This window comes from Accipiter gentilis, chromosome 29 (genome assembly GCF_929443795.1).
Source record: "Accipiter gentilis chromosome 29, bAccGen1.1, whole genome shotgun sequence".
In the NCBI taxonomy this organism is placed as follows: Eukaryota; Metazoa; Chordata; class Aves; order Accipitriformes; family Accipitridae; genus Astur; species Astur gentilis.
Window position 1 is genome coordinate 18,786,885 of NC_064908.1, and position 27,956 is coordinate 18,814,840.

Here is a 27,956-nt window from a genome sequence, read left to right on the forward strand (position 1 = left end):
TCCTGTACATTTCAACTCCTGAAATAGCTCTTAAGACTAGCACTACTTGTTCTTAATCCCAGTCTAAGTCAGATAAGAATTCAAAACAATGGAGACTTAATATATAATTTAAACATGAGACTGTTAACAATTTTTTACTGTAAGACTGACAGATTGTATATGGAAAGAGCAGCTGTCTGAGCTGCATGTATTCTATGCTGAGGATAATTCCTTATCGTTGTGGTTTTTCATTTATGACCATATATTAAATCACAATTCAGTATTTTATATGGAAACATCTGTTACTTACCAAATAGCTGTAGTGATCTATTTTATGAATATACCGACTATGTGGATATACATTAATACTTATTAAATCCCCTACTTCTAGTATTTTGTGGTTTGAAGCCCAGTCAATATATAGATAACTCTGACTTAACGATGAATAAGCTTTTGCTTCGTAGGTTTTCCTTGCTTGGTTTTCATCTAAAAGACGTCGATCTGCAGTTTTTACCTGAAAAGATAATAAAATGTCTGAAATTGGAGGAAACAAAAAACTTGTGTCCTGACTTCTGAATAGTTTAAGTAAGGAATTATACGTAAGAAAAAAAAATAGTTACAATATTAAAAGCATTCTGCAACATATTATTTAAAGAGATTAATAAAATAAAAGCCAACTCAAGACTTAATGTTTTCTTTAATAAAAAGACCTAAAAATACAAGTCAAATATAAAATGGTAGTGTAGAAGCACGTACATAGATAGAGCAGAAAAGGTTAATGATATGCCTCCCTACGTAATCAGGGAAGCACTCTGAGAGATTTGTTTTCACACAATTCATTTAATTTTTTTGTTTAATAATTATTAAGAAATAAATGTGATAAATTATATTTTGTTTCAGAACAATTTAATAAAGACTTTCATAGAGAAGTAATGTTTCATTATAGCACCTGTATTTCATAACTGATTATTCATAATAGCACCTGTTTTTCATAACTGATTATTCATAATAGTCTCTAAGTTTATGAACTCTTAATTTTTGAGTGTAAAAATCTTCCCATTAGTGTTGTACATTCACAGAAGTACACAATAGAACCCTCAAAGAAATAAATTAATAGAATGATTTAACTCACTTGAAACTCCAATATTTTGCTGTCAGATGGGATATTAACAACAAACAAAGCAGTTCCATCATTCATGCTTGTTTGTCTTCTCCCAGATTCTGAACTCTCTCCTATCAATTCAGTCTCATCCATTTGCTCACTAAATGATTTTGCAGTGACTTTTATAGGGACATTTCCAACAAAGTCATCTACTGTATCTTTCACCTGCACCTGTGCATCATAATAGATAATATTTCTTACATTAATGGTGACATTTTTCAAGGAGAAAACTTTCAAGCTGCTAGGCTTCTTCTACAATAGAAAGTTTAAAAAAATTGTAAAAGGTCAATGCAAGTTAAAACACCTACAGTAATATATACAAAAAAGAATAAGGCTTCTGCATTATGGGTTTTATGTTATAACATGCAACAATACCGCTTATGTTAACTAACCTTAATGAAGAACGGAAGTCCAGGTTTCACAAAGAGAGGAGTAGCAATCAAACTTAACTTGTAAGGAGATACAGCAAATCTGACTCCAGCAAATTCTGCTTCACCACTGAGGCCACCTAAAAAAAATATTATGCCCCTTTTAATAATCACATGCTAGAGCCCGTGTTTTCTCCATTTGCCTTCAAAGGGCAGCACAACCTGTCTGTTACAGTGACGTCCTTGCATCTAGAGAGTCAACTCCTAGCACTGTTTGAAAACAAATAGCCAAAAAAGTTTAATCCCTAAACATTTTTACAGTGATGGGACGGGTCGTTCTTCCCTTTACGTTTTTGGAAGAAGGACTTCTGAATACTAAAGAAAGTCTGATACTAGGAAAGTTATCCATATAATTTTGTTTTCTAGTTCTGTTTACATTTGCAGGTAAGTTAAAAAACAAAAGATCAATTCAAAAGCAACTTACCCCTAGACTCCAACACTGATGCCAAAATATATAAATAGGACCCATCCAATTCTTCTAGACTTTGAAACCCTATAAAACTCACTGCTTTCCTACTGTTAAAATTGATCTGAGCAACTCCATTTTCAATCTGGAAATGAAATATAAATAATTACTTTATAGTCAATAATTTAGAAATAACACACAGATACACTATACACAAATTCGAACTTCAACATGTTTCTGTTCATTGTCTATTTTCAGAGGAAATCAAAGGTGGAGATGTTTTAATGAAGAAGAATTCTTTATTTCCTAAAATTATTGATAATTAATCAACCAGTGGCACATATTGCAAAGTCTGCATGCAGACCCAACAAGAGGTAGGAATATGCAGAGATTTCCTCACTAAATGAGGAACGATAATGCCTTTTATCATTCTTAATGACTAAATCAAAAAGGCCAGACTAAATGAGGGAGGGATAATTGGTGGAAAACAGACTGCCCATAATACATCAATATAATTTTGATCTGTTTGTCTCCTATCATGATGTGGTATTACTACATCTATCCTGTATTTCTTTCGTTTATTCTGTAATAGATAGCATAAAAATGATCTTGTAGAAATTTCAACCACACATTTCTATGACCCTGATGACAGCATTATATAGGAAAAGTTGACACTGAATAGGTGGCACTGCGAACTAGGAGTTGGGACCCATTCTCATCAAATTTAATGGGAAAACTTCAGTGGAAGGGGATCAGTCCTGAACTAAGCATATGAAATCTACACAAACTAGGCTTGATTCTTCTTACCTTCGTTACATGCATTGCACGAGGAATCATTCTTTTTCCAGTTTCTTCAATTATTCCAAAACGAAGAAAAACATCAGCACTTGCAAGTCTTTTATTATAAAAATAGCTAAGAACAAAACAACAATATAAATGCTTTTAAGATTACTTTAATGGCTGCAACAAAGCATTTGTTTTTGAAGAGGAGTAATTTCCTAGACAAGAGATAGAAAACAAATGTCTGTGTAGCTTTAAACACTTCTGTTGAAAAATAATCACTTTGTAAGAATTTTTAAAAAGGTCACCTAGTTCTTTTACAGAGCAGAAAGGATTGTGATGATAGGGCTTCTCGAGGAAGTAAAAGAGGAAACTTCTGGACAAGGGAGAATCATTCTTCAGGTAAAAGAAGAAGAGATACACACATATTTAGGAATCAAAGCCAAATTTCCTTACCTAGCTTTCACAACAATCCTGAAGTTCTCAAATTTATCAGAACTAATAAAGTTACTTTCTGGCTCTATGATGATAGAGAAGCTTGGCATTGCTGAAAATTGAGTAGAGAAGAAAGCTACTTAGACATGTTATATACATTAAGCCACACGTACTCAGAAAGATGCCTCTGCATAGCTATCAAGGAATCATGTCACTTTCAAGTGGTTTGAATTACAATATTATAGCCCCAAAATACAGCTGTCGGCTTGTCCACAGTGAAGCACAAGTTCTAAAGCCCTAAGTTATCTGCAGTTGCCCTGGCTCCACATTTTGCATCAGTGTAACTATGTCAAGATGACCCAGCATACTAAAGAATAACTCTATTTAGAGGCAAGTTCTATTAACATAGTCTTATACCAATATGACCGATAATCTTGAATTGACATTGCCACTTGGCATTACACTGCACCCCATTGCTCTGTATAAGCAGACCAATGTTACCTCAGGCATTTCTGCATTTTCTTCTGTGTTGTATAGGTGTCCTCTATAAATGTCACTGAAAAAACATATAAAAATGAAGGTTCACCATATAGGCACACCTTACCGTATTCCTTAACTTCAAATTTTGCAACAGCTGAGGTTACAAAATTCTTCTTATACTTGGCTTCAATCTTCCAAATTCCATACCTACGAAATGTCAACAATCAAACATTTTTTTAAGATGAAAATGAATGTCAAAGGCAAAGATTAATATTGCTACTTAACAATATTACATGTTAATAATTAGAGAGAAAAATCCAGCACCAAGTTTTTGCATGTTCAGTGCCTACTTTGAGAAGATTCTGCTTTGACATTTTAATAATTATTTGAAACTTATTTAAAAGCATTGAAATAAATTAGAAAAGAATATGCCATTATTTATATTACAACTATCATCAGAACTTTTTGTTTTATAGTTACAAGCAGAGACACGTTTTGAAGACTGCAAATGTAACCAGAGTCATTAAGACATTATTTGCTAGCTTCTTGCACTTGCCAATTACCACCCCTGAGGTTAGACAAATGCCTGTTGCTGGCTGCAAGTCTGTTTTGATGCAGTGAGCGGGATTAGGATCTATCACCTTATTTACCATAATTTGGATGATTTTTCTTTGCTACTAAAAGCACTCAAAAGACATTTGTTTAATTTCGTATTGCTTTACTTAAACCCACAGAACTTCTATGTGCAGAGCGTATCTAAATGTATCTTCCTATCTTACCATTCAAAGAAACTTGATCCTGTTTGCTTTAATTTACATACTACACTCATTTCATCTTCGCCAGTTTTGTAACGTAGCTAAATTTCCTCAATGTAAGTGAAAAATGCAGTCTTTTTCCCTAATAATAAGAACAAGGCCGGAGGGTATGACCAATTATCAATTCTTTGGCTAAAAACCAGGCAAACTCAATATACTTATCCTATTTATAAGGTTATAAAGCACAGTAATAAAGAATTCAGAAATTCCACAAAAAAACAAATAACTTTGTCTTATATAAGGAAGCATTTAGAGTTCAAGTTGGATCAAGGAATGAATAATAATCTGACATACAGATACTATAAAAAAGGATTAAGCATGTTAGTTAACTTCTTGCATAGACAGAGAATGGGTACACGTGTCTACACTGAAAAATGTATTTGTAACCTATACCAGCCAAGAAAATGCTCAAAAGGTCTCATGCACACTTCTATTAGGGTCCTCTTCTCTGACTAAAGCACTGAGGCACAACTGCAATTTACATAATTATTTATAGAAAATCAGTTCCTACAATGTTTCGGCCATATAGCACTATGATAAAGATTATACAAGTCCACTGTTAACAGATACTCAGTTTCAAGAAGGATACAGAATTAATTTTTACTCAGACTGAAATTATTGCTAATTTCCTAATGGAAAGTGAATCAGTCAAAAATAATTTTTTCAAGCACCTGCTAGCACCCTTCTGCCAACTCAGTGAATCTTCAGCACCCTCTCAAGACTAAAAGGAGAACTGAAGAGATATTTATTTCGTATGCTGGTGTTACTGGAAAAATGCTAGTGCATCGTATGAATATATGCATGAAATGTTTCCCCTCCTTGAAATCAATACATCTTTGACACTGTTTCTATCTCTACAGTAGAAAGCTTTACTTTTTATTAATCTTCCTTTTTAATTGAGCATGACAAACCTACCACTGTTCTTCAACTTCAGTTTTATCACCAATATTTTCACTCACTACATCTCACTTTCTCTCATTACAGTGAGCATATGCCATCTGTTTGAAAACACAGAGAGTAAGCTTCCCACTGGGCTTTAGGAGAAAAATTTTACTTTCAAAGTCAAATGAAAAGGAGAACACTTAGTTGTAAGTTCCTTATTTGTACCATGGTTACACACTATGTGAAATGTTAGAAATCTCCAAGTTTCAAGTCATGCACACTCAGTGTATCAAGCAAAAGACACTCTGACAGTCTTTAAGAAAAGGCAGTAATAATCTGTTAATAATTCTCAAAAAGCATTAAATAAGTCTACTTAGGATTAGGAGGAATCTTGAAGTCAGGAAAAGAAACTATTCCAGTAAAATCTTCTTCTTCTATAATATCCACTTTTACTCCTTCAGGATCCTTTAAATCATAACAGGAAAGAATCAGCAGTTGCAGATCATTCATATCAAAAGGAAAATCTTCATTCTGTGATTTCAGTGGGAACCTGGCTGTAACATATTTTTCTAAGAGTTCTGCCCATTTCACAGCATGAAAAAACAAACATTTTTAGAAACAGCTCAGGCTGAAATTCTGATAAAAACATTTTACTGTGGTTCAAACAATTAAAAGCTGTTACTACACAATGCTTAAAATTGCTAAAAAGTTACTGTAATAACAAGCCTACTGTTAAAGACTAAAGAATATAGTATAATAGATACTGATTATTTTTATATGTTAAATGAAATAATCAACAGTATGAAATGCATATATTATTAAAATTCCCCCAAAAGTCCTTTCCCTAGACATTAAAGATAATTCAGATTTATTTTTTTTTCCATTCTGTATCAACTTCAGATCTGGGACTTGAAAGCCTCTATCCAACTGTGCAAAGTTATTTTTAGATCTTTTAAAAGGTGTCTGGCTACCTGCAAAAACATCTAACAGTTTTATTAAATATTGACTGCAATATTGATTTACCATCTATCTACATTTATTTGTTTTATTAATATTAAATTAACTTACAACTTACCACAAAAGTTAGGACAGTTTCTCGTCGAGCTGGCTGCAGTTCTTCATTCAGAGAGTAAACCCTGACTTTCACTGTAAGAATTATTACAATAAATCTCAAAGTCATACCATTATAGAGATTTTAAAAACAAACAAACAACAAACTCAAGACACTTTATCCCTACTAATTTTTTAAGTTTTTAGTATTCATAGAATGCTCTTGACCTTTTGTCAGTATGGCGTCCAAACAGTATTTATTCATGCTAGCAACAAGAGACCCTGCACTACCACTCTCACATTCAATCATCACAATCTTAGCATATCACTTCTGTAGGAAAAGAGCTCAATCTACAGGAAACCAATGATTCAGTCATCATTTCTTCACAAATACTTATAATATATTCCCAGGAAAACCTGTTACTCTTTGTGTCACAGATTAGTCATTTAGGGTGTAGAGGGCAGGGACTGAGAGAATATTGGGAGAAGCGATTGATTTCTACAGTATGATCAAATAATACAAAATATTATTCTGCTGATTAAAAAAGTAAATAGCAGCTGATGGCAGTACAGCATAACCAAGAGCTTAAAGAACATTTAAATCCTAATTCCTTGGCAAAGTCAACAGACTTTAAAAATCAAATATCAGCCAAGAGAAATAAGCATTATTTACCTGACTGATCAGGAGTATAAATTGGTTTGTCTGTATGAATAAAAAGAAACCCATTCTCATAGGAAACTGGAATTTTTTTTAATCTTGTAAAATGTGGAGAAACAGCTTCCAAATACACATACTTGACTGAATTGTCTGTTCTTGGTAAATCCGTTGGTTGAAGCTGGGGGAGATGAAATAAAGATTTTTAAAGAACATTAAAATATTTTTCAAGTATTTTTTCCCCACAGTTTTTTTAATTGAGAAGAGTATCTGAATAGCAATTACTATCCTGCTGATTATCATTAAGTAAAAACATCAACACCCACAAGCGTTTATTCTTGCTTACATCATAGATGACAGTCTGGAATATTAAGCTACAAACAGATATTTTGAAAATTTGCATTTTATTTATGTCCAGAACTAAAATAGCAAAGTCCAAAGCCCAGTTATGAGGCTATAAGAGTACAAATTATCAGACTTCCATTTAGACACACGATGAATCTTCAGCACACCAAAGTTACTGTTGTGGTTTGGTAGTTTGGTGAAATAGGTATTTTGGCTGAAAAGGAAAACTGGGTGAGAAGCACTTCCTGGGAGGCATCACCCCAAGTAAAACCTTCTTGGTCAACAGCTTTCAGTAAAAATCTGTTTAGCTTCCTGCAATCTTTGCTTCAAGGAAATTAGTTAAATGAAACTTTATGGTGAAATCTGGGTCCCTTTGGGAGCTTGTCACCAACAAACAAGACCAAGTCCCAAACCTCGGTTTAGTTACCATTTTGGCTTACTCTGAACACTCAGTTGACATATCTTGTCCACATACAATACTTCTCCATTCTCTCCCTTTTTATTTTTTAAATTTATGTGACCACGATGTTTCTCAAATAGTATGATTATATGTTTAACTTTGGTGTCATTCCTTTACACTAATTCTATCCAATGTAATTTCAATTTCAGACAAACTAAAATGAAATAAACTATATGTGGCAAACTGAGAAATCAGGGTGCTAGGCTTCCCTTCCCAGTTTAAACAACAGAAAACTTACCATCATCTTTTTTAACACTTATAACTAAATGTAACAATAAAAACACTGCAAGTCTGAATTCCTTACTGTTAAAGTTACAGCATCTTGGAATTTGTTGGCTGGAGTTAAAGAAATATGGCCAGAAGAATAAACAGCAAGTTTATCTGGAAAACTTCTTATGGCAATATTGACTGCAAACTCCTTCTCATAATCAAAAGCTTGAACTACAACTTTCTCGGATGCCCCAACTCGGAAGATCTTTGGTGCTGTAAGGACATATCTGTATACAGAATATAAAACAATAAAAGGATAATGGAACTATATTTCTTTCAGATTTCTTACCTCCATTTGTAATTCACATACATACACACCATTAAAGCAAACAAGATAATCAGGCTAAGTTATTCTAAGACACAATCTAAAAACAGTGGAGCCCCAGTCAGAATAATTTTTACAAAAACTGTAATGTAACATTACCAAACAACAGTTTAGGTAATGTTTGTGGATTTGATTTTGCAGACACACAAAACCATGTTTACTAAAACAGGCTATTTATATGGAAATAATTATTCCTTTTGCCAAATTAAACCCTGAAACACTAATCTTCCAGAGAGTACACTTGCGTAGTTTTCCCACCAGTAAAGTTCTTACTTAAATGAATGGGGCAGCTTATAGTAAAGGCAAATGTGAACAAATATTTGCAGGATTACACTAATTTCTTCAGTGCTTTATAAACCAAAGTGTGCACCATTCTACAAAAGCGCGAGCCAGGATTTAGTACCTGATCACATAATATAGCTAAATACATACGAAGTGCCACTGAACAAAACATTTGATGTACGTGCATCTTCTTTTTCTGAAATGCTAAAAGCATTTAGGTTGGTGCTTTCTATATACCATTGTTAACAGATGTAAGAATCAAAAAAGCACCACTAAGTACAATTGTAAAATACACAATTAAGAGCTTTCATCAAACCTGGAGCAAAGTATCTGTCTTCAGGCACTACAGAAAAGCTAACGAGCACCAGCTTAATTTCTTAACCTTTTTGTACGTTTACCTTGTGGCACGTAAGTAGATGACTCTACCTCTTTCTTCAGCAGCAAATACAGTAATTCCAGAAGCATCAGTCCTTTTTCTAGCATTAGTCCCACATACACTAGTGAGAATTTTGCTCAGGAAAACACACCAATGTGGATAGTGCCTTTTGTATTGACTCTACTTAAATTCTGTATCTATTTACCTAAAAGAGCAGACAACAATCAAGTAACATTTCCAGTAAATTCTGTATTTGCTTTACTTACGTTTTCTCTTGGCTAAAAGTTGTTCCAGAAAATAACAAAACAAAAAAATATATTAAAATAGTCATAGCGTCTATGATAACAAACAACAAACCACAGATGCTAATGATTTTGGATTAAACTGCATTTGGCTTCTGCTGTAGATGAACAGAAATACCACCAAAACATTTCACTCACAGTTAATAATTAATTGCAGATCATGTTTTACTAAAACATTACTGCCCCCTCTCAAGGAAGCCAGAGTACCTAAACTTAGGAGTTTTTTAATTTAGGATTTCAATTTTTCAATATTTCCAGAGCAATCCTACGTCAGTCCTAACTTTGACAGCTACATTAAAAAAAATGATTTTCAGAAGTAGCAAGAGAACTCCCCCAACAAACAAAAAATTAATTTCACTTTGTCCTTCAGAAAATAATTTTTATTTAAATCAAAGTGATTTTAAATTTGCTTCTGAAGGAAAAAAAAGCAATTGAATTATATCAAACATAATCTGCTGATATGTTTAGACCAGAAGTTTCCATTTTTTTGTTTTGAAATAACTCTTCACTTGCAAATTTCTTTTAGCCATTTGTATTGCTGATTATGCCGAGTACTTTCATTACAAATAAAACTGCAACGTAAAATATTAGGGCACAATATGTCTACAACAGGTACTATTTTAAACAGCATTTGCAAAAAAAAAAAATATTAGTGACAAAACCTTTGCATGCTTGATACCTAAGCATAGGACCTCAACAAATAAGTTTATGTAAAGTTAAACTAAAGTTGTGCAAGACTTCTGAGGTTTAAACAAATACTGTAGTCAACCTTTACTGGAAAGACATTTACAGAACTGTTTCTGATCAATATAAAATTAAATTACAAGGTCAACTTGGGCTTCTCAACAGATGTAATAAACTACAAGAGAAGCAATGATAGAATAAAATCTTACAAAATGTACGCTGCTTAACATTATTAAAAATATGGCCCAAATACCTATTATTAAATACTAAACAATGAGAATTCACAGTAAGTTTACATGGGTGGTATGTAAACAATAAGGAGCAAACAGTGAAGAATGTTGGAAAACACTTTTAAAGTTTAACAATATTCTGAAATAACGTTTTTTAAATCTAATTATGTCCCTTCCCTACATTCTTTTTTCAGATACAGCATACTGATTTTTCAACCCTACATTTCACATCTAGTTGTATAGATTCCAAACTAACAGCCCCCAAACATTCGAGATATTTATTTAAACACCTGTGAAAATGGTGGTAATTTAGGCCTACTGCATTGAGCTTATCAAATGTATTACGTATTTCCAATGCTACACACAATATTCTGGAGTAAAACCCACCTACATACAACTTTACACCGATATGCTAATATGCGATACATACATTTGGATACATAAAACACACACGAAAAAGAAACCAAACACCAAAAAACCCCAAACACGCATTAAAAAAAACGCCCTATCGACAGAGAAGGCTTTGTTATTGGTACAGTGACTGGGCTTTAATTAAAACAAATCCTCTCAGAAACTACCCTTTCGCAGCTGAGGACCGGGCAGAGGAGGGGCGGCCGCCGCCCGGCCCTGAGGTAAATCGGCCGTTGGCGGCGGGAATAGGAGACATGGCAGCGCACGCGCCGGAGGGGCCATCACCGGCGGGAGAGCCGCGTCAGAGAGGGGCGTGGCTTCGCCAGGGCCTGCCCCGCCCCTCCCCCGGGTCCGTTCACCCGTGGCCGGCCAACAAGCAGACAAAATGGCGTCGACTCGGCTCCTCAGGCTGGGCTCTTAAAGGAACCGCAGCACCTCGGGCCTGACGGCCGGCGGAGACGACGATCGCTCGGCGGAGGAAGGGAAGCAGGAGAGAGGTGCGTTGAGAGCCGGTGCCTTCACGCGGGGTCTCCCGGAGGCCGCCCTGGCCGCCACTGCCCCGGCGGCGAGCGGTGAAACGGCGTTACCATGTCAACGCAGGTAATCAAAGCGGAGGCCTGAGGGGAACCGCCTTCGGCGGCAACCGGGATTCCCCTTCAGCGAGCGTCCCCGCTCCCCGGCTGCCTCACTGCGGGCTGGGGGCGCGGCGCTGCCCCGCAGCCCGCCCCCGCGGAGGGGAGCTAAGCCCGGGGCTGAGCCGGCAGCACCGTGCCGCGCTGGGTGATCGCCATCCTTTCAGGTGCGGGCCGGCCGTGCCGGGAGGGCGGGGAGAGGCCGGTGGCTCGGCTGGGACGGAGCGACCGTGGCGGGTGCGCAGCCGTTAACCGGAGGGGTGGCGGGGCGGGGGGGGGGAAGCTGGCAGCACCGAGGGCCCGTCTATCCCCGCCGGGGCGTGGGGTACACCCAGGGCACACCTCCGCGGCCAGGTCAGCTCAAGGCTCCCCCCTTCCCTGCCTCTTCTAACGTGAGAGTTTTGTCGTGGGTTTCATTGCAATCTTTTCGCAAGAAACCGCATTAAAATGTCTAACTGCTCTCCTTAAAACATGAAGGAACGTCCTAAAGTAGCTTTTCACTGGCTCACCATCGTCTTTTTCCCTCTCCTGCCTGCTCCAGTCTCATTTTCCTGGCCCTGAATGAGTTGTGCCTCCAAGTGCTGGATAGAAGAGAGCGGCTTCTTTGCTCTTTCTTTCCTTCTTTTTGAAGATTCAGGAAAAAAAAAAATTAATTTTAGTGAAGCAAATCTTTTCAAGACACAATGTAATCACTCATATAGCTCAAAGTTCCCTTCAAAGCATACGTTTCTATCTTAAAGAATGTCTTAAAATGTACTTTTTGTTTACTGGGTCTAGGTTTTAGTAAAAATCTGTTCCTTGAAGGTGGCTACTACAGGGGCTTTGACACACAGAATGCGTACATGACTTTCTACACTTATCTCTAGGGAATTACATTTGTCGCTGGGGGAAGTTTCTGTTAATATTCTCTGGAATTTCCCAGGCAGTCACGGAATAACTTCCAGAAAGGGGAATACTGAAGGAATGCCAGTGCTAGACTGGTACTAATTTTTTTTTTATTTCTGTTGCCTTTTTTTGCTTGTATTTGCTCTTCTAGCTGCAAAGTGGGTGATTTCTAGCTTTGGTAAAAACAATTGGGATCCTAGTCCTTTCTTTCTGTGCCCTGCCAACTATGTTAGTCTGAGTTGAGAGTCATCTCCAGACCTGAAAGAGTTTGTGTAAACCATAAATTGCAGGACAGTTACCAAGATGGAGTTGCAAAATAGAAAGTGGTTCAGCCAGTTCCTGGTGCACTGTAGAATGGTGTAAGTAAACAGGTATACCATTCCTCCGAATTTGTGTTAGCCCATGAAAACTGGAAGCTGTCACCCATTGGAAAATTGGCTTAGATGTGGGTTTTGGCACTATGTCATTACTGGAAATATTTTCTTATGCTAAAGAGATAATTTTTCAAATATCACCTCTGTGGTGTCCCAAATTGTATCATCTGAAGTGATAAATTGTGTTGTTAAGCACATAGATACTGAGACAACAAAAACCTAATATCCTTAAACAACATGCTTCCGTAGCATCTTTGTTGGCCTGCAAACCATTAAGGTTTAGACTTATATACAGATGTGTTTATTTCTATTCTTCCAGATACTGTTCATATGATATTCTGTATTTTTGGCAATGAAGAAAGGCTCCATAAGAAAAGCATTATGTAGAAAACCACAGATGTCAGCTTCTTGGACACCTAGTCCAATGTCTCCTGTCAGTTCAAGTACCAGATCGCCGTCTCCTCTTAGCCAACAGACTTCTCCATCTGCTTGCAAAAGCATGGAGTGGAGGCACCAACGGCTTGATATTACAGCAGAAAACGTAGAAGCTGCTTTTGAGTATAAGTTTCATAAAGGTATTGTATAAATAACTGCTGGTATAAAAGTACATACTAAAAGTATAAAAAGCCAGTGTTCTGTGAACTGTATGATTAAAGATGTATGATCTGTTGGAAAGAGCCCTCTATAACTTGCTTTCATCTTCTGGTACTCAAATGTGGAAATTATACTAATGAAAGCTATGTAGAATAATGAGACTTTTCTCCTTACGTTCTGTGCCAGGGGGAAGACTAGCAAAGAGAGATGCATACTGTGCCTTTTTCAAAAGGCTATACCCACTTCCTCTAATATGTCATTTCCTGTAAATGCTTCTGATGTGCTGTTTCTTTTCATCCCCTGTGGTGGTGGGGGGAATAATTTTCAATTATTCCTGTTTTCCCAGTATTCAGTGTGAAATAAAAGACTGATATAAAAATAACAAATTCTTTCACTACTGAGGGTAGTTTCTGTGTTTAATTTCAGATGAAAATGGTGTTAGTTCAGGAGTTAGGTACATTACTGAACTCCTTATAAAAGGTCTGTCAAAACAGGAAAATTTGGCATGTGTAAGCTCACTGAATCTTTCTTCCCCAAAGGATGGGGACAAGAAATTTAAGGTAAGTTACTGAAAATAACTGGTAATTAAAGTTAAAAATTCATTTTGATTTCTTTTTTAGTAAAGGTCTATTTTTATAAAGTGGATGTAAACAGCTATATTCTAATTATGTTAGCCTAGTTCTACAAGCAGCTTCTGTTTAAAAAAAAAAAGTCAGTGGAGACTTGTGCAAAAGAAAAAATTTTGGGTCACTTAGAATGAAGTTTAGAATGCTATCCATTTGTGTAATTTTTTAGCTTTTGGATTATGCTGGTTTGGTTTGTTGTTTGGGTTTTTTTTGAATGGCAGGTTCCCTTTTGTGTAGATGAGACTGGTCCATTGTAAATTTTAAATTTAAAATCTAGCTTTCCTCTTCCAACAATTTAGAAGACTGTACTTAAAAGCAGAGTTTTAGAATGCAACAGTGCAACTGTGATTAATATTAGAATACTTTGCATTTTTTAATGAATTGTTGATTGTTAAAAATAGAAATCTGCCTTTCTCTTAAAAAAAAAAAATAGAGCTGCAATCCTAAGGAATTAATTTTCTGTTTTTTAGTACATAGAAAATTTGGAAAAATGCTCTAAACTAGAGACTCTAAATCTTAGTAACAACCAAATAGAGAAGATTGAGAAGTTGAATAAACTGATGAAATTGCGTGAACTCAATTTGTCTTGCAACAAAATCAGGTAAGCAGAAACATTGATGGTTATAGTAAGCCCAGATACAGTAAAGCTCTTATTCTCTTATTGTTAAGTGAGTTCTCTCACAGGCGTGAACAGTTAAGGTGAATTTCCCATCAGCTGTATGTCAAGACTAACAGGCTTTGGTGAGATCTTAAAAAGTACAGCTCTTAGATGGATAAATAGTTCTGGGAAGTGCTGTTAGGGTACCATGGCTGCTGTTAAACTTGTTTCCTAGGAAACCAAGCCAGAAATGCAAGTTTTTATTCAATTGCTGTGAAATATTTTTTTTTTTTTTTTGTCTTAATGTAGTACTTGGAAGTAAACTGGTGTAATTTAATTTGAATTATGAGTCTGTGGCAGTAAACAACTGTTTTTGGTGTAGTTTATCCATAATGCCTCAGTTACACTGTAAATTTGCTGTGCTTCATGATAAGTTATGTTTTTCTTCTTATTTTCAGTAAAATTGAAGGTATAGAACATATGCAGAATCTACAAAAGCTGAACCTTGCAGGGAATGAGATTGATCATATTCCTGTGTGGGTAGGGAAGAAACTGAGATCCCTGCGCATCCTTAATTTGAAACAGAATAAAATATCATCAGTAAGTGATTATAGTTAAGAACAATGATTCCTCAGAATCTTTTAATGAGCTGGTATGTTTACATTAATTGACTCACTCTGAATAATTGCTGAATGTCTTTCCACAAAGTCTGTTGTGAAATACAGCCATTGTGAGCCTAATAAAATTGAAAAACTCTCCTTTTGTGCCAGGTATTCAAAGCATAAACCTATATTATGTTATTCAGGAAAGCCCAAGTTTTTGGAAAGTAAGGAAAAATTTGGTGAAAATGTGAAGACTTTTGCATGTTATTGGTGGTGTCCCTTATGATATGTTAATTATATGGTTTTGGAGACCTGTAAATAATCCATTTGCTTACATTTTGTATTTAGGACATGACTAGATTTACTTCTGTTGTCCAGGTTAATGTCCATGTTTTGCAGCTACAAAAGGGTGTCTATGAAATGAAATCACTTAATACAATTCCTGAATGAGTAATGCTACTTAGGAGGAGAAGTAAACTGGCTTTGAGTACTCCTCATGATAAAAGCTCCCTTTTCTTAGAAGTCTGGGGGAATGGAAGGTTGTATATATCCACAGGCCTTGTTATCTTGAAATTTCCAAGGTCAGGCTTGATGAAATTTGCCCTCTTTGCAGTGGTATTTTTTTCATAGAAGAAACAAGCTGATTTTAGGAAGTAACTTCACTGTGTATTTTGGTAGGTTTTTAGAGATTTCACTTTAGCATAAACATTAAAATAGATCCTCAGAGATGGACCTAACATAAAACATTCTATACAATCAGAAATTCAGTAATGGGGTTTTAATTGTTCTTGAAAGGATGCCTAATCATTGTTCCATTTATCTTTGATTTAGCTCCATGATATAGCTAAATTAAAGCCTCTGCAAGATCTGACTTCTCTATTCCTTGCTGATAATCCAGTTGTAAGTCTGCCTCACTACCGCTTGTACACCATATTCTGCTTGCGAGCACTGGAAAACTTGGATGGACAGCCAGTGACAAACCATGACAGGCAGGAAGCTCTAGAGAGGTTTAATTTAGGTAATAGTGATATGTTACAACTATAGTGAATGACACCAAATTCCAGTTTGGATGGAAAAGATTTCTATTTGAATGTTTCTGTTACTTTGTTTTTCAGAAGAGATAGAAAAATTAGAAAGAGAGCTGGAAAACACGGTAAAGGAGATGGAGAACCTTAAACTTAACCAGTCCAAAGTGCTTGAGCAACTTCGCCATCAAGATGAGGTCAACAAATCATTAAAAGAAAAGACTTTGCAACAGAAACAAAGCTATGAAGACCTGCAAAGGGACCTGGACACCAAAAATGAATTGGTAAGATAATCACCTGCACTAAGTAAATATTTGGAATAGTTTTGTTGTCAGAAACAGAGTTGTCAATGTGAGACTTCAGGTGGCTGGAGATGTATGTTTAAAATTAAGAGAGACAAAACTAACGCACTTCAACTTTTGGAGAGTGAATATTCCTTGATGAGTGCTTCAGTATTCTTTCTGTGGAAGAAGTAAGTATATTGAGCCAGCAATCAGTATCACTCTTGTAATTTATAGTTCACAGTAACTTACTTGTTTGTCTCCAGTAATTTTTTGTTTGTTTGTTTAAAATTGTGTCAGTTGATGAAAGGTTAAGTATCTGCTAGCTGCTAAATGGCTGATGTACTGAATCTTCACTGTTGTTTGGACTTTAAAGTGCTGCTGCAGTAAGGGAAAAAATTGAATGCTTTTCCAAAAACAAAGTGTGCATATAAGTTGTATGTCAGTAATACCCCTTGATGATTATTTCCATTAGTTTACTGGTACTTTATTCACATCATCCTAAAATCTTTGGCTTGACAAGTATCTTTCATTGGTAGGTATAAGATCCAAGAAAAGTCCTGTTGACTTGAGAGTGCTGGGTTGTGAATGACCTGATGTGAACTTAATATATAGCTTTTATCTTACTTGTTAGACTTGTCTTCTAAAATTTTATCCTTCAGAATCTCTATAGCTAATATTTCTATAGCTGTTTCTTCTGTGAACACATATACACTAACCAGCAGCCTATTTCTAAAATGTAGTTTTCAGTATAGTGAGATGTAGCAGCATATATTTTGCAACTTAACCCACTCTTATCCTTTGGATGACAAACTTTGCTTGCTTCTTTCTTCCTTTAGCTGATGTATTGGTTTGTCACAGTTCCCTTTCCGCAGAGCCTTTATTCCTCACTAAAGGTAGCCCCACTGTGCTCCTGGGTTGCATGGTTATTTTTATTTCTAGGATTTATTTGCATGTTTACTGAAGGAGGAACAATAAAGTGTTCCAGTGAGACTTTATATTCACTGTGGTTTTTGGATACAGTTTTCTTGACATTTTTTTTTTTTTTCTGTTCTCTGAAACACAGTTAATTTTTGCATGACGTGTATAATTTTTTAAAATTATTTCTTTAAGCCTTTCCTTTATTCCCATCTGTTCTATTTCTTTTCTTCCATTAGTCCTGCTTTCCACTGTCTATTGGAGTTTTGCTGCATGTTCTCCCTCAGGTATTCAGTGTGAAAAGTTGATTTTAAAAGAAATCACATGATGGACCTTTGTTTAAAAAAAAAAAAAACCAAACAAAAAACAAAAAAAACCCAACAAACCCGCAACACAAAACAAAACAACAAAAACCCCCAAGCTCAAAACCTAACTAGCACAAGGTTAAGCTAAAATGAAATGCAGGGTCTCTATACACTTGACAATTGAGATATTTTGTTTCTTTTACAGACAATGAGTCTTAATAGTTCTCACTGCTCATTAGTAGCAGTAAATACATTCATTATTTGGCAAGGATTTTGCTAAAGGATTGTACCCAAATTATTTTTTATCCTAAGTTAGTGACAAATTATTTTAGCATGTAAACTTAAAAGGCCTTTCATGTGATCATTTGTGTTATATTAATTGTGGGTTCTTGTCTGCTCTTAGTCATCATATTGTATCTTGTAATAAAGTTGCACTTTGTTATATTCTTGATCCAAAATACACCATCTTAACTTCTTCTGATGTGAGCTTCATTTGAAAGTTAGTGTCTTTGCCCTGCTCTTTCCTGAATTGAAATGTATGTGATAATGATAACAATTGAATGAATGCAACTTACTTTGTTTACTGGTTTATTAGTTAAAGCAGAAGACAATGGAGCTAACCCGAGCTTGCCAGAAGCAGTATGAATTGGAGCAGGAACTGGCGTTTTATAAGATAGATGCAAAATTTGAGCCGTTAAATTATTTTCCATCGGAGGTAATAATTTAAAAATAATCTGAGTGATGTTTAATGTGTTGAATATTGGTATACATACCTGTATGCATAATGGTTTAGCTAAGTAGAGTCACTGAACAAATATTTCATTCCTATTATGAAGCAAAAAAATGGTAATCCTTTCTTCTGGCTTTATTTTGGAGGCCCTTTCACTTGGAGAAATTCCAAAAGCCAGAATGTTCTTGAGTTAGACAGTATTAGAATTTCTGTCCTTTTTCGGTTGTTTTTTTTTCTCCTGGTAGAGCTAACTCTGTCATACTTGTAGAGATACCTGATTGAAAGGAGTCTGCACAAGAAATGTAAAGATCGGTAATCAAGGCCAAACAAGTCCAGTGTAGTCTGTTCTAATTATTCTGATTTCGGATTGGTTTTCTTTTATATGCTTGTTAAGAGAGTGAAAGGTATATTATGAGTTGACTGCAACCATACTTCTGAGATAAAGACATATTGCTTCATACATTTCAGGATGTTGAACTTGATAATGTACCTGGTGAAAGCCCATACATTGGTAAGGCCAGGTATAAAAGAAATATGTTTATAAGAGAAGGCTACATTGCTAACAAAGCTCAGCAGATGGAGGCTGGAAAAATGCAACTAGATGAAGATGACTTCTGTAAGAAACCCCAGCTGAAACTGCAGCTCCAAACTCTAGATGAACTACTAGAGGATAAAGAAAAAAAGATTAATTTGGGTAAATTCTTATTTTTATCAAATAAAAATTAAAATATGTATATCAATTTAGTTTATTCCACTGATCAAATGTTTGACACACATTTGACATGAGAATAGCAATAGTGTGTCAAAACTATTATTTCTTTTTGCTATTATTTTAAGATCACTCAGGATAAAAGGATTAAATATTGTTGAAAAGAGAATGATAGGGAAGTTTCATATTTGATGTGTTAAGATAATTTTATAAGACCCCAAAAAATTTAGACATACTTTTTGAGAAACAATGTATTAGCTTTGATTATCACTATTTTAAGAAAATGCATTCTGATTGACATTTTAATAGAAAACATGTATCACTTATGCAGAATATTATAATTTATGTTGTGGGTTGTGGAATGTTGGGTTTTGTTTTTGTTTTTTTGTCTGCAGCACAAAGAAGATTAGAAGAACTGCAAAGTGCAATAGGAAATGCAGAGCAACAAGTTTTGAAAGTAACAGGGGAACTGCAACAACTGGAGGATGCTCTGGCTCAGAAAAAGGTATGCAAAGTAGTTGCTACATGAATAGCAAGGGAAAGTGTTTGAAGCAGTGTTGATGTAGAAAATACAACTCTTTTTCTCCCCATTCTTTTTTAAAGGAGACATTGTACATATGTAAATCCACTTGTCATGCATCAGAAAAATCTTACAGGTTTTAGATAGCTTGTTTATAAATAAGCTGTCAGAGTTGTAGTGCAGTTAATTGCATCTAAACATGTTCCATGTGATGCTGATGATGATTGTTAACGTTGCCCAGAATGCTTTGGAAGAACATAAATATAGATTTGAGTACTGCAGTAAGTGGACAGTTAGGGGTCACTGCATTGTGCAGCAGGAGACTTGGATTTGAATTTGAACATGCCTTCTCGGTTCCCATAACCATAAGCTTATAGCTCCGTAAAGGCTTAGTAGACAGCATGAAGTAACAGAGTAGTGGCCCAACATCATAAGCAGTGCTGGTGTCATGACATAAATGTTCATGAGAAAGGAAGTTTTACTTGAACCTCTCAGTATAATTGTATGGATTGAATATGTTCTTATTTATCAGAAGAGGCCTTTCCAGGAAGGACTATAACTGTGTATGTTTAGTTGTGCAGCTAATAATAAGCAATGTAGCTACGTAATTGGCAGCAAGAATTAATTTAAGAACACTTATCAGCATAAAACTAAAATTGTATCTTCCATTTCTTCAACTGTCATAAATGGCTGCTATTTTTAGACTTTAAACTTGCCTTAAAATCAATGACCAGGATCTTCCATATTTTAACTTAAGAAGTCATAACTGGGGGGGGGAGACAGTCCAGATAGTCATCTTAAGACTGCAAGAAGGAATTAAAGAGACTTTTGAAGTCTGGTGTGAAAACAAAACACTTGAGGATGATGGTCAAAATAAGGGTTCTGATGTTTCCTGGTATGGTAGGCTAATGTTACGGAAATTTCTATTTACCATAAGCAAACTATAATTCTATTTTATCTTTTTGAGAAAATCCTATGAGATTTTGTTACCTTAAGAAAATAAAGACGATTCAAATCAATGAATAGATCACTTTTAGGCAACCTGCTTGGCTAAATTAGCAGTCTGATTTAACTTTTAAAGATGTTCTTGGTCAGCTGTGTATTTCCAATTAAACTGTTTTACCCAACCCCCTAATATGATCTCCAGATATCACAGGCCAACAAGGAAGGTCTTGAACAGCAGTTGAGTGGAAAGATACAAATCCTGCATCAGCTACACAAGGAAGCTTTAGAACTGGAAAATCAGATGGAGAAACAGAAAAGAGAAATAGAGAAGAACCAGAAAGAGCTTGAGGACTTGCAGAGTTCTCTTGCTTCTGTAAATCCTGAAGACCCAAAACATGTAAGTAAAACTGAAATCTTAAGTTTATGTGTACTGCATATATTCATGTACTGAGAAATGTAGTAAAGGCTGCTTTAACAGATTACCATTCAGTTACGCCTCTTTTGTGAATTATACATTCTTTTCGTATTTATCAGTTTACTTAGATGTTATCATTTGAAAAACATACAACTCATCAGAATTAAAAAACAACCACCAAAAAAAACCCCACATGAAAAAAAATAAACTTTGGTAAAACACTTGGGCAACTGATTTTCAATGCAGTTGATGTACAGCACATTGAGAACTAGATCTTTATGCTTTGCAAAAACATGCTGTGCACAGCCTTGGAGACAATTTCTGCGTAAGAAATCCTTAACGCAGCTTTTTGTAGAATCTGCCCTAAAGATTTTTTAAAGGTCTGCGTAAGTGCTACAGGCCTATAGCTGAAGTCCTGCTTTGTCAGAGAGCTCTTGCATTGGCACAGAAGTCTGTTTGCCAGAGGTCAGCCTACAAAAACTGTAGCGTCTGAGTAGCCGATGTGGCTGACCTGTCCGAAGAGGTGACAGCTTGGATTAATATTCCAGCCTGTGAACTGCAGACAGCTCAAGGCAGCAGCAGCAGCTTTGGCTTTACACGGTAGTTCAGCATCCTAAAACTAGAATCAATTTTCAATAAAAGTAATTCTGAAAAGATGTATACTGCCTTTTTGGTGGGGACTTACGCCCTTTCTCTGCTGTCACATACAGTCCTGTCATTACTGGTAAGATTGCACAAGGTCTCAGAGGTACATGTTGCAGGTTTGGGGCAAAGCTGGATGCACCAAGAGGAGCTCTAGCTTGATAGTCTCATTTCTTGGATCTCCAGGGTAGCAAGATTTTTTTCATTTCTGAGTTATTAGCTGTGTGCAGGTACAGCAAACGTTTACAGACATTTTAAATTAAAATGAAGTGGGATGACTTTTTTAATGGTGTTTTAAAAACGCTTATGTCTTTTTAGACGAGAGCTTTTCAGGCCAGCTTGATGCTTTCAAGTACGCAAAGACGGACTCTTTAGGCTTGGCTCCTGTTTTCAGCTGACGCCTGCAAACACTTTTAAAAAATGCGGGGTTTTTTTTTCAGATTTTTCCCCCCTCAGCTGTCAGTAACAGGAGGGCCGTGCGCCTTTCAGGCAGGATCCCTAAGCGGCTGGCCAGGCCCCTTGCAGGGAGCGAGCCCGGCCCTTCCCGCAGCCGCCCCTCGCTTCAAACGACAACACAGGAAGCGCCGGCCGGGACCAACCGCCGGCGGAGCGGGGAACGGCCCGGGCCGGCGGCGGGGAGCTCCGGGCCGGCGGCGGGGAGCTGCGGCCCCGCGCTCCTCCGGGGCTGCGGAGGCCGTTGTAACCAGCCTGCTGCTGGGGGAGCAGAAGCGTTCGGAGCAGATGGGAGACTCCGCTTGATTGCTTTCTCTGCTGAAGATACCGGTTCTTTAGTCAAATGAATTCTAGAGCAGGGGTGGGGCGTTTTCCAAATGATATCGGAGGAAGAAAAGACAAAGGCAAAGCTGTAAGTGTTTGGGTTTTTTCAAACAGGGCTTTTGTGGCTTTCAGCCGCTGCAGCAAAATGACTCAGCAGCAGCGCCTCTACTTGGGTTTTACTTGTTGAAATTTCACTTTTGAAAGCCGAGTCGTAGTTTGTCTTTAACAAGGTGACAAGCTGGGTTGTACTAAACAATGTTAAAAATAACTTCCGGTTTAATACATTAAAAATACAGCTATGTTTTTACCCATTACTTTTGTTATGGAAGCAACTTTATAAATGATTTTTCTGAGAACTTTTATTTAAAATTTCTATTGCTAGGTCGGTTTATTTTTTTGAGTAGTAAGAAGAAGGTGCTGTTTATCAAGGCAGTATAATTCTGTATTTTTCAAAGTTTTCTGGCATTTGAGTTGTTTGCGAGTAATTTCATAGCAGTGAGAAACAGATAGCACTATATCATGTTGATAACCAAGTTTTGTACAGAGCTGAAACTACCGGCTAAATTCATACTAAATACATGAAGTCCTGACCAAAGTCTGTGAGCTGCAGGTATGGTGTATTTCACAGAAATGTATTTTTAAAAAACCAACCAAACAAACAAAAGAACAACCAAAACAAAAAAAAAAAAACCTGCTTTAAGTAAATCTTGGCTATAAAGTTGGCCTGATTTGCTGGTTGTTCAAACTATTTTCCTTCGGGTGGTGACCTGACATTTTCTAAAGCATCATCTGCTGTTAAGGCAATGCAGGATGACAGGATTAAAGCTGCTGGAGGAAATCGTGTTTGTTCTTGACTGAAAGAGGAAATGGTATGACAAAAAGTAAAGGCAGAAAGAAAGGTAGTAGCCATGAGTAATAATTCATAAATGCAAGCCTTATTCATCATGCCTGGGCAAGGGGGAGACTACTAACGATGCTGTTAGTCACACAGATTGCTTGCCTATCTGGGATTCTTTGTGGGGCAGTAATGCAGAAAAATAACCAAAAAAAATCAACCCCAAGCACCACAGCATATGCTGCACTTGTGACTTTTGCTGCCTGTAGTAAGACACTGCGGAACTGTGCTAAAATAATGATTTGACTTTTTCAATTTTAATCTTGGTAATATTGATGTTGTCCCACTTTACCTTTCCAACTGTTAATTTACAGGCTCACATGAAAGCTCAAAAAGCAAGTAAAGAACAGCAGTTTGATGTAATGAACAAACATTACAAACAGCTTGAGAGTCGTCTGGATGAAATGCTTTCTAGGATTGCTAAGGAAACTGAGGAAATCAAGGACTTGGAGCAACAGCTCACTGATGGTAAATTTTATTTTTTGTTTTACGGTAGTATTTCTTGCATTTAGGATAACATGACAATTGAATTGGGCATGCAGGTTTTTTTATCTTTGCTTAAATGAAAAACACAGTGTAGGAAGAGGTTAAAAAACTATTCTTATCTAAAAGGAGACTTTGGGTAGATTATTTATTTAAAATATGTTCACCTCACTTGTACATGGTTGGGGAAGGCAGTTTGCAGGGGGGATATTTTTTGGTTTTGGTTTTTTTTTCTTAAGGTGGGGGGGAAGTTCTGGAAACTGACTTAATAAATCAACAAACTACATTTATGTATACATTTAATGTACACCTAGTCTATGTGAAAGTAAATATCACAGAAATAATATGAATATAAGAACTGAAACAAAATTGATTTAAGTGTAAAGGTAACAAGTGTCATCTTAGGTAGGGGTAGGAATGCACAAAGAACTGCAGTTTCTTTTTAACTCTTCCAGTTAAAATAATGGTCAGGTTAATACAGTAATATGGGAACTCGTAGCCTTTAAAACACAGCACAGACATTTTCTGGTTGTGTTCTAGTTATTTGTTGTTACTACATATTCCAATAGGCGAACATCTTGAAGATGAAGAAAGGCGGCTTTGTTTGTTTTGTAAATAAGTGTGGTTTCTTAACTATCTTAAATTTGTTTTGCATTTCTGCAGGTCAGATAGCAACAAATGAAGCACTGAAGAGAGATTTAGAAAGTATTATCGTTGGACTACAGGAATACCTGGAAAGTGTTAAGTATCAGGCAAAACAGGCCAATGATGCATGTAAGGAGTTGCAGAAAGATAAAGAATCTTTGCTACAAAGATTGGCAGATCTAGAGGAGGAAAGAAACAACCTGGAAATAGTTGCCATGGATGCAGAAAATATGAGAAAAGTAAGGCTTAATATTATGTTTCTTCCCAAATTCAGATACCTAAGAATAAACTTTAAAAAAACCAACCAAACAAAAAAAACCCACAACAACCCAAAAAACCCAACAAAACCAAAAACCAAATGATCAAATTGGGAATAGCAAAGCACAGTTACTTGGATAAAGTAATTTTTTGATGTGGTAACTTCAATTTGATGTTCCTGTGTATATTAAGAACAGAATTTGGCCTTTAAAACCAGTTGCAAGAGACATACAGTAAATCTGTACGTTATGGAAGATGTCTCAGAAATGCAGGCTTTGCCTTTCAGATGTTACTAAAAATGGATTTGCAGTTGATATCATAGTGCATTGCATTAGCGAAAACTGTCTGGACACTAGCCGAGGACATGTGTGTTATTAGCTTGCATCTGCCCTATCAGCCAATTTCTTAGAGAGCTGTCTTAGTATCCTAATAAGTTTTATGTAAACCTTAGTGACAAATGTGTACTGCTTTAAGCTACACCTTTATAACTTAAGTGTAGATTTTTGTACAGTCTGTTACAATAGTGTCATTGACCTGACCTTTGTAGTAGTGCCACCTAGCTTTAAGTTGTAATGTTTAGTGATTAGTGTCTCTATTTTGACCTACCTGTGTCACACTGATGGCGAGTTTCAGAGTAACAGAGGAAGAGAGGCAACATACTCCTAAGAGCTCCTGTCTCTCCTGTGTACATATTTCTAAAATGAATGTAAATTTCCAGGAAATTAAAATGCTAGAAGGTGCACTCCAAGAGCAGCGAGAAATAAATGAATCGCTTAGAGATACACAAGGGGACATCAGTGCCTATGAGGCTGAACTGGAAGCCCAGCTAAGAGACAGAGACTCTGAAGCCAATCAGCATAAAGAAGAATTGGAAAGACTGAAACAACTTAGCCAGGTAAGAACAGACCTCTTGCACTACCAAAGGGATAATCTACCCCTGGACAATGGATAACCAAACTTTCTTCCATACTGCATCTCCAACACTGACTTGCAAATAATTGTTGGTTTAGGTGTGCCCCCAAATGGAAGGTGGTATCAGTTTGCTAGGATTTGTAACTCTGCATTGAAGCAAGGTACAGATCATTTGGGGGCCTTGTAGAGAATATTGACCATATTTAAAAGGAGAATCTGCGTCTTTTAGGAAAGAGATAAATGTGCACACATCAAAGAAATTACACTAAAGCAGTCCTGTGAAAAGTAGCAGGTGAAAGACAAAGTTTGCCTTTGCTCTTTGTGGTAGAAATGGAGTTTTATAGCAAATATTTATTTTTATTTTGTAATATATTATAAAGAAGTAGATTTCTGCTGGGGAAGCACAATATATGCTTTAATTTGTACAATCCCATTTATCTTACCATTGGGGATCCTCATTTGGATTCATGTATGATCATGATGTACAGTCCTGTCTTGGTTCAGTTTCCATTCATCAGAAATCAACATGGTGAGTTTTTTTGCAAGACGTATTCCAACTGCACATTCCAGATTGCAGGCAGAAATGAAAATGCAAAACAGTAAAGTGTGGTGTTCCATCCCCAACCCTTCCAAGTCTTTTAGTTTTGATGTTTCAGGAAAAACTTGAAAGGTCTCTGTAGAACACTGATAAAACATAAATCTATCAGTTACCTGGTGGGTAGGACATGCTCATGCTAGGTCTAGATTAGAATTTACAGTGCAAGTCATGATGATGATGTTTTAGGAAATACACTTGTTATGTATATCTGGTAATGGGTTGATTTGGGATGGTTGGGGTTGTTCTGTTGGGATTTTTTAGGAGGTGTTGTCATATTCTTACCGTTTTAAGGAACACAGCTGCTGTGTGTTTGGATGACAGGTTGGGATTGGCAGTGGGGATATTAATCTGAAGGTTTTCTGTGTTTGTAGATGGAACTGTCAGCCCTGCAAGCTGAACTTGAAAAAGAACGGCAAGCATTAGAGAATGCTCTGACCAAAGCACAACTAGCAGAAGAGAAGGAACAACAAAATTATAAGCTCCTTTCTCAGTTCAAACAATTGCAGGTGAAGTGTTTCTTGCCTTTAAAATGTTACCTGATACACAGTATGTTTCCCCACTTCCCCAAGCAGAAAATGGTGAGAATTTTAAAGGATTCTGTATGATCTTGTTTTGAAGTTCAGTAGTATTTATGACTTTTTCTGACTTTAATTTTCTTATGCAGAGACCCTACACCATAGTCTTTTTTTTCTATTTTAGGTATTTAGATTGACCTTTAAAATAATTTCAGAGCTGCTCAGTTATATTGCAGAGGGATTGATAAATTGTTATATGTATACCTTCATTTCCTACAAGCTTCATCCAGTATGTGTCAGTAAGAAAACTATTTGGATGCAGAAGAAAAAACTGATCTGATACCTAAACCAGAATTTATTGCCTCTGTTTAGAGCTGTGATCCTGAGGAGTCTTACTTAATTGCCACAAAACAGTAATGGTGACCAAGTACGACATGCAACAGAGCTTGTGATACTTGAAGTGACAGGCATTTCTTAAACTGTATAGCTGTACAGAAATATCTCTACTTTAATACAGTGTCACAGATCAGTGCCTCATCTTAATTGGGATTAGAAACTGAGTGTTCCTCTTCCTAAAGCTGCTGAAAGGTTCAGTCAACAGGATTTCTCTAGGCAAGAGTGATATACTGGGTTCAAGATCTTCAAAATATGGCTGGCAAAGGGCACCCACCCCATCCCCACCCCCCACCCCTTTTTTTTTTAAGTGCTGGGTGATAGCAGTTTCCCTCAGTGTGGGAAGGCTGGATTCAGTCCTTCTTTGTATCTGTCAGATCCCTTTTTCCCATCTCACATACTTCTCAGAGGATACAATGACCAATAGAATAGAATAGTTCATTTGGAAGGGACCTACAACAAATACCTAGTCCAACTGCCTGACTGCTTCAGGAAGAACTTATAAAGGATCCTCACCAGACATTAGCATTGTCATTTTTGCTGAAGCTTGCTGATGTGCAGAGAAGAGTTCAAGACCTATGGGGCCAGGACAAGAGTGACTCCTTGGTCTAGTGGCTGGGACAGTGTCTGCAATTGTTCCATCTTCTATTATGGATAGATAGTGGGATGGGCTTCTGTATGTCACTGGGCTTTACTTACATAAAGACAGTACTTCCTTAGTTTAAAGAAAGGATAAGATCATTTTTTAACTGGCATTCAAATACTTTTAACATAACAGAAACTGAAAGGCAAAGATTGTTTGGGGTGTTCTTGTTTTGTGGTTGATAGTGGTTCAGGCCACACTGAAAAAAATGTTTGGACTCTTATTTAAAAAAAAAGGAAAAAAAACCAAACAAAAAAACCCCAACCCAACAAAAACTGA

At 36.5% G+C, this 27,956-nt stretch overlaps 2 protein-coding genes across 17 annotated transcripts in view; one reads left to right on the top strand and one right to left on the bottom strand.

Annotated features, from left to right (window-relative positions):
- Positions 1-11,024, bottom strand: part of C5 (complement C5) — a 29,573-nt gene extending 18,549 nt beyond the window's left edge. For 2 of the 6 annotated variants that reach the window (XM_049833359.1, XM_049833358.1), the window contains exons 1-12: positions 9,397-11,022; positions 8,182-8,374; positions 7,091-7,253; positions 6,443-6,513; positions 5,741-5,832; positions 3,795-3,877; positions 3,212-3,302; positions 2,783-2,888; positions 1,994-2,120; positions 1,534-1,649; positions 1,112-1,312; positions 290-493 (exon numbers count right to left, since the gene is read on the bottom strand). In XM_049833359.1, coding sequence (XP_049689316.1) covers positions 290-493; positions 1,112-1,312; positions 1,534-1,649; positions 1,994-2,120; positions 2,783-2,888; positions 3,212-3,302; positions 3,795-3,877; positions 5,741-5,832; positions 6,443-6,513; positions 7,091-7,253; positions 8,182-8,374; positions 9,397-9,461 — 1,512 coding nt within the window. In that variant the 5' untranslated portion in view covers positions 9,462-11,022. Of the gene's footprint in view, positions 1-289; positions 494-1,111; positions 1,313-1,533; positions 1,650-1,993; positions 2,121-2,782; positions 2,889-3,211; positions 3,303-3,691; positions 3,775-3,794; positions 3,878-5,740; positions 5,833-6,442; positions 6,514-7,090; positions 7,254-8,181; positions 8,375-9,396 lie in introns of those variants that run through there. The other 4 variants (XM_049833361.1, XM_049833362.1, XM_049833363.1 and 1 more) reach the window with 3 other exon arrangements.
- A 67-nt stretch (positions 11,025-11,091) lies between these two features.
- Positions 11,092-27,956, top strand: part of CNTRL (centriolin) — a 35,897-nt gene continuing 19,032 nt past the window's right edge. For 5 of the 11 annotated variants that reach the window (XM_049833344.1, XM_049833349.1, XM_049833348.1 and 2 more), the window contains exons 1-15: positions 11,093-11,357; positions 12,968-13,223; positions 13,669-13,802; positions 14,339-14,469; positions 14,925-15,066; positions 15,900-16,086; positions 16,184-16,377; positions 18,193-18,312; positions 18,796-19,021; positions 19,432-19,541; positions 20,704-20,898; positions 23,545-23,698; positions 24,377-24,597; positions 25,335-25,511; positions 26,498-26,632. In XM_049833344.1, the coding sequence (XP_049689301.1) occupies positions 13,001-13,223; positions 13,669-13,802; positions 14,339-14,469; positions 14,925-15,066; positions 15,900-16,086; positions 16,184-16,377; positions 18,193-18,312; positions 18,796-19,021; positions 19,432-19,541; positions 20,704-20,898; positions 23,545-23,698; positions 24,377-24,597; positions 25,335-25,511; positions 26,498-26,632 (2,349 nt within the window). In that variant the 5' untranslated portion in view covers positions 11,093-11,357; positions 12,968-13,000. Of the gene's footprint in view, positions 11,358-12,967; positions 13,224-13,668; positions 13,803-14,338; positions 14,470-14,924; positions 15,067-15,899; positions 16,087-16,183; positions 16,378-17,531; positions 17,580-18,192; positions 18,313-18,795; positions 19,022-19,431; positions 19,542-20,703; positions 20,899-22,174; positions 22,424-23,544; positions 23,699-24,376; positions 24,598-25,334; positions 25,512-26,497; positions 26,633-27,956 lie in introns of those variants that run through there. The other 6 variants (XM_049833353.1, XM_049833355.1, XM_049833356.1 and 3 more) reach the window with 5 other exon arrangements.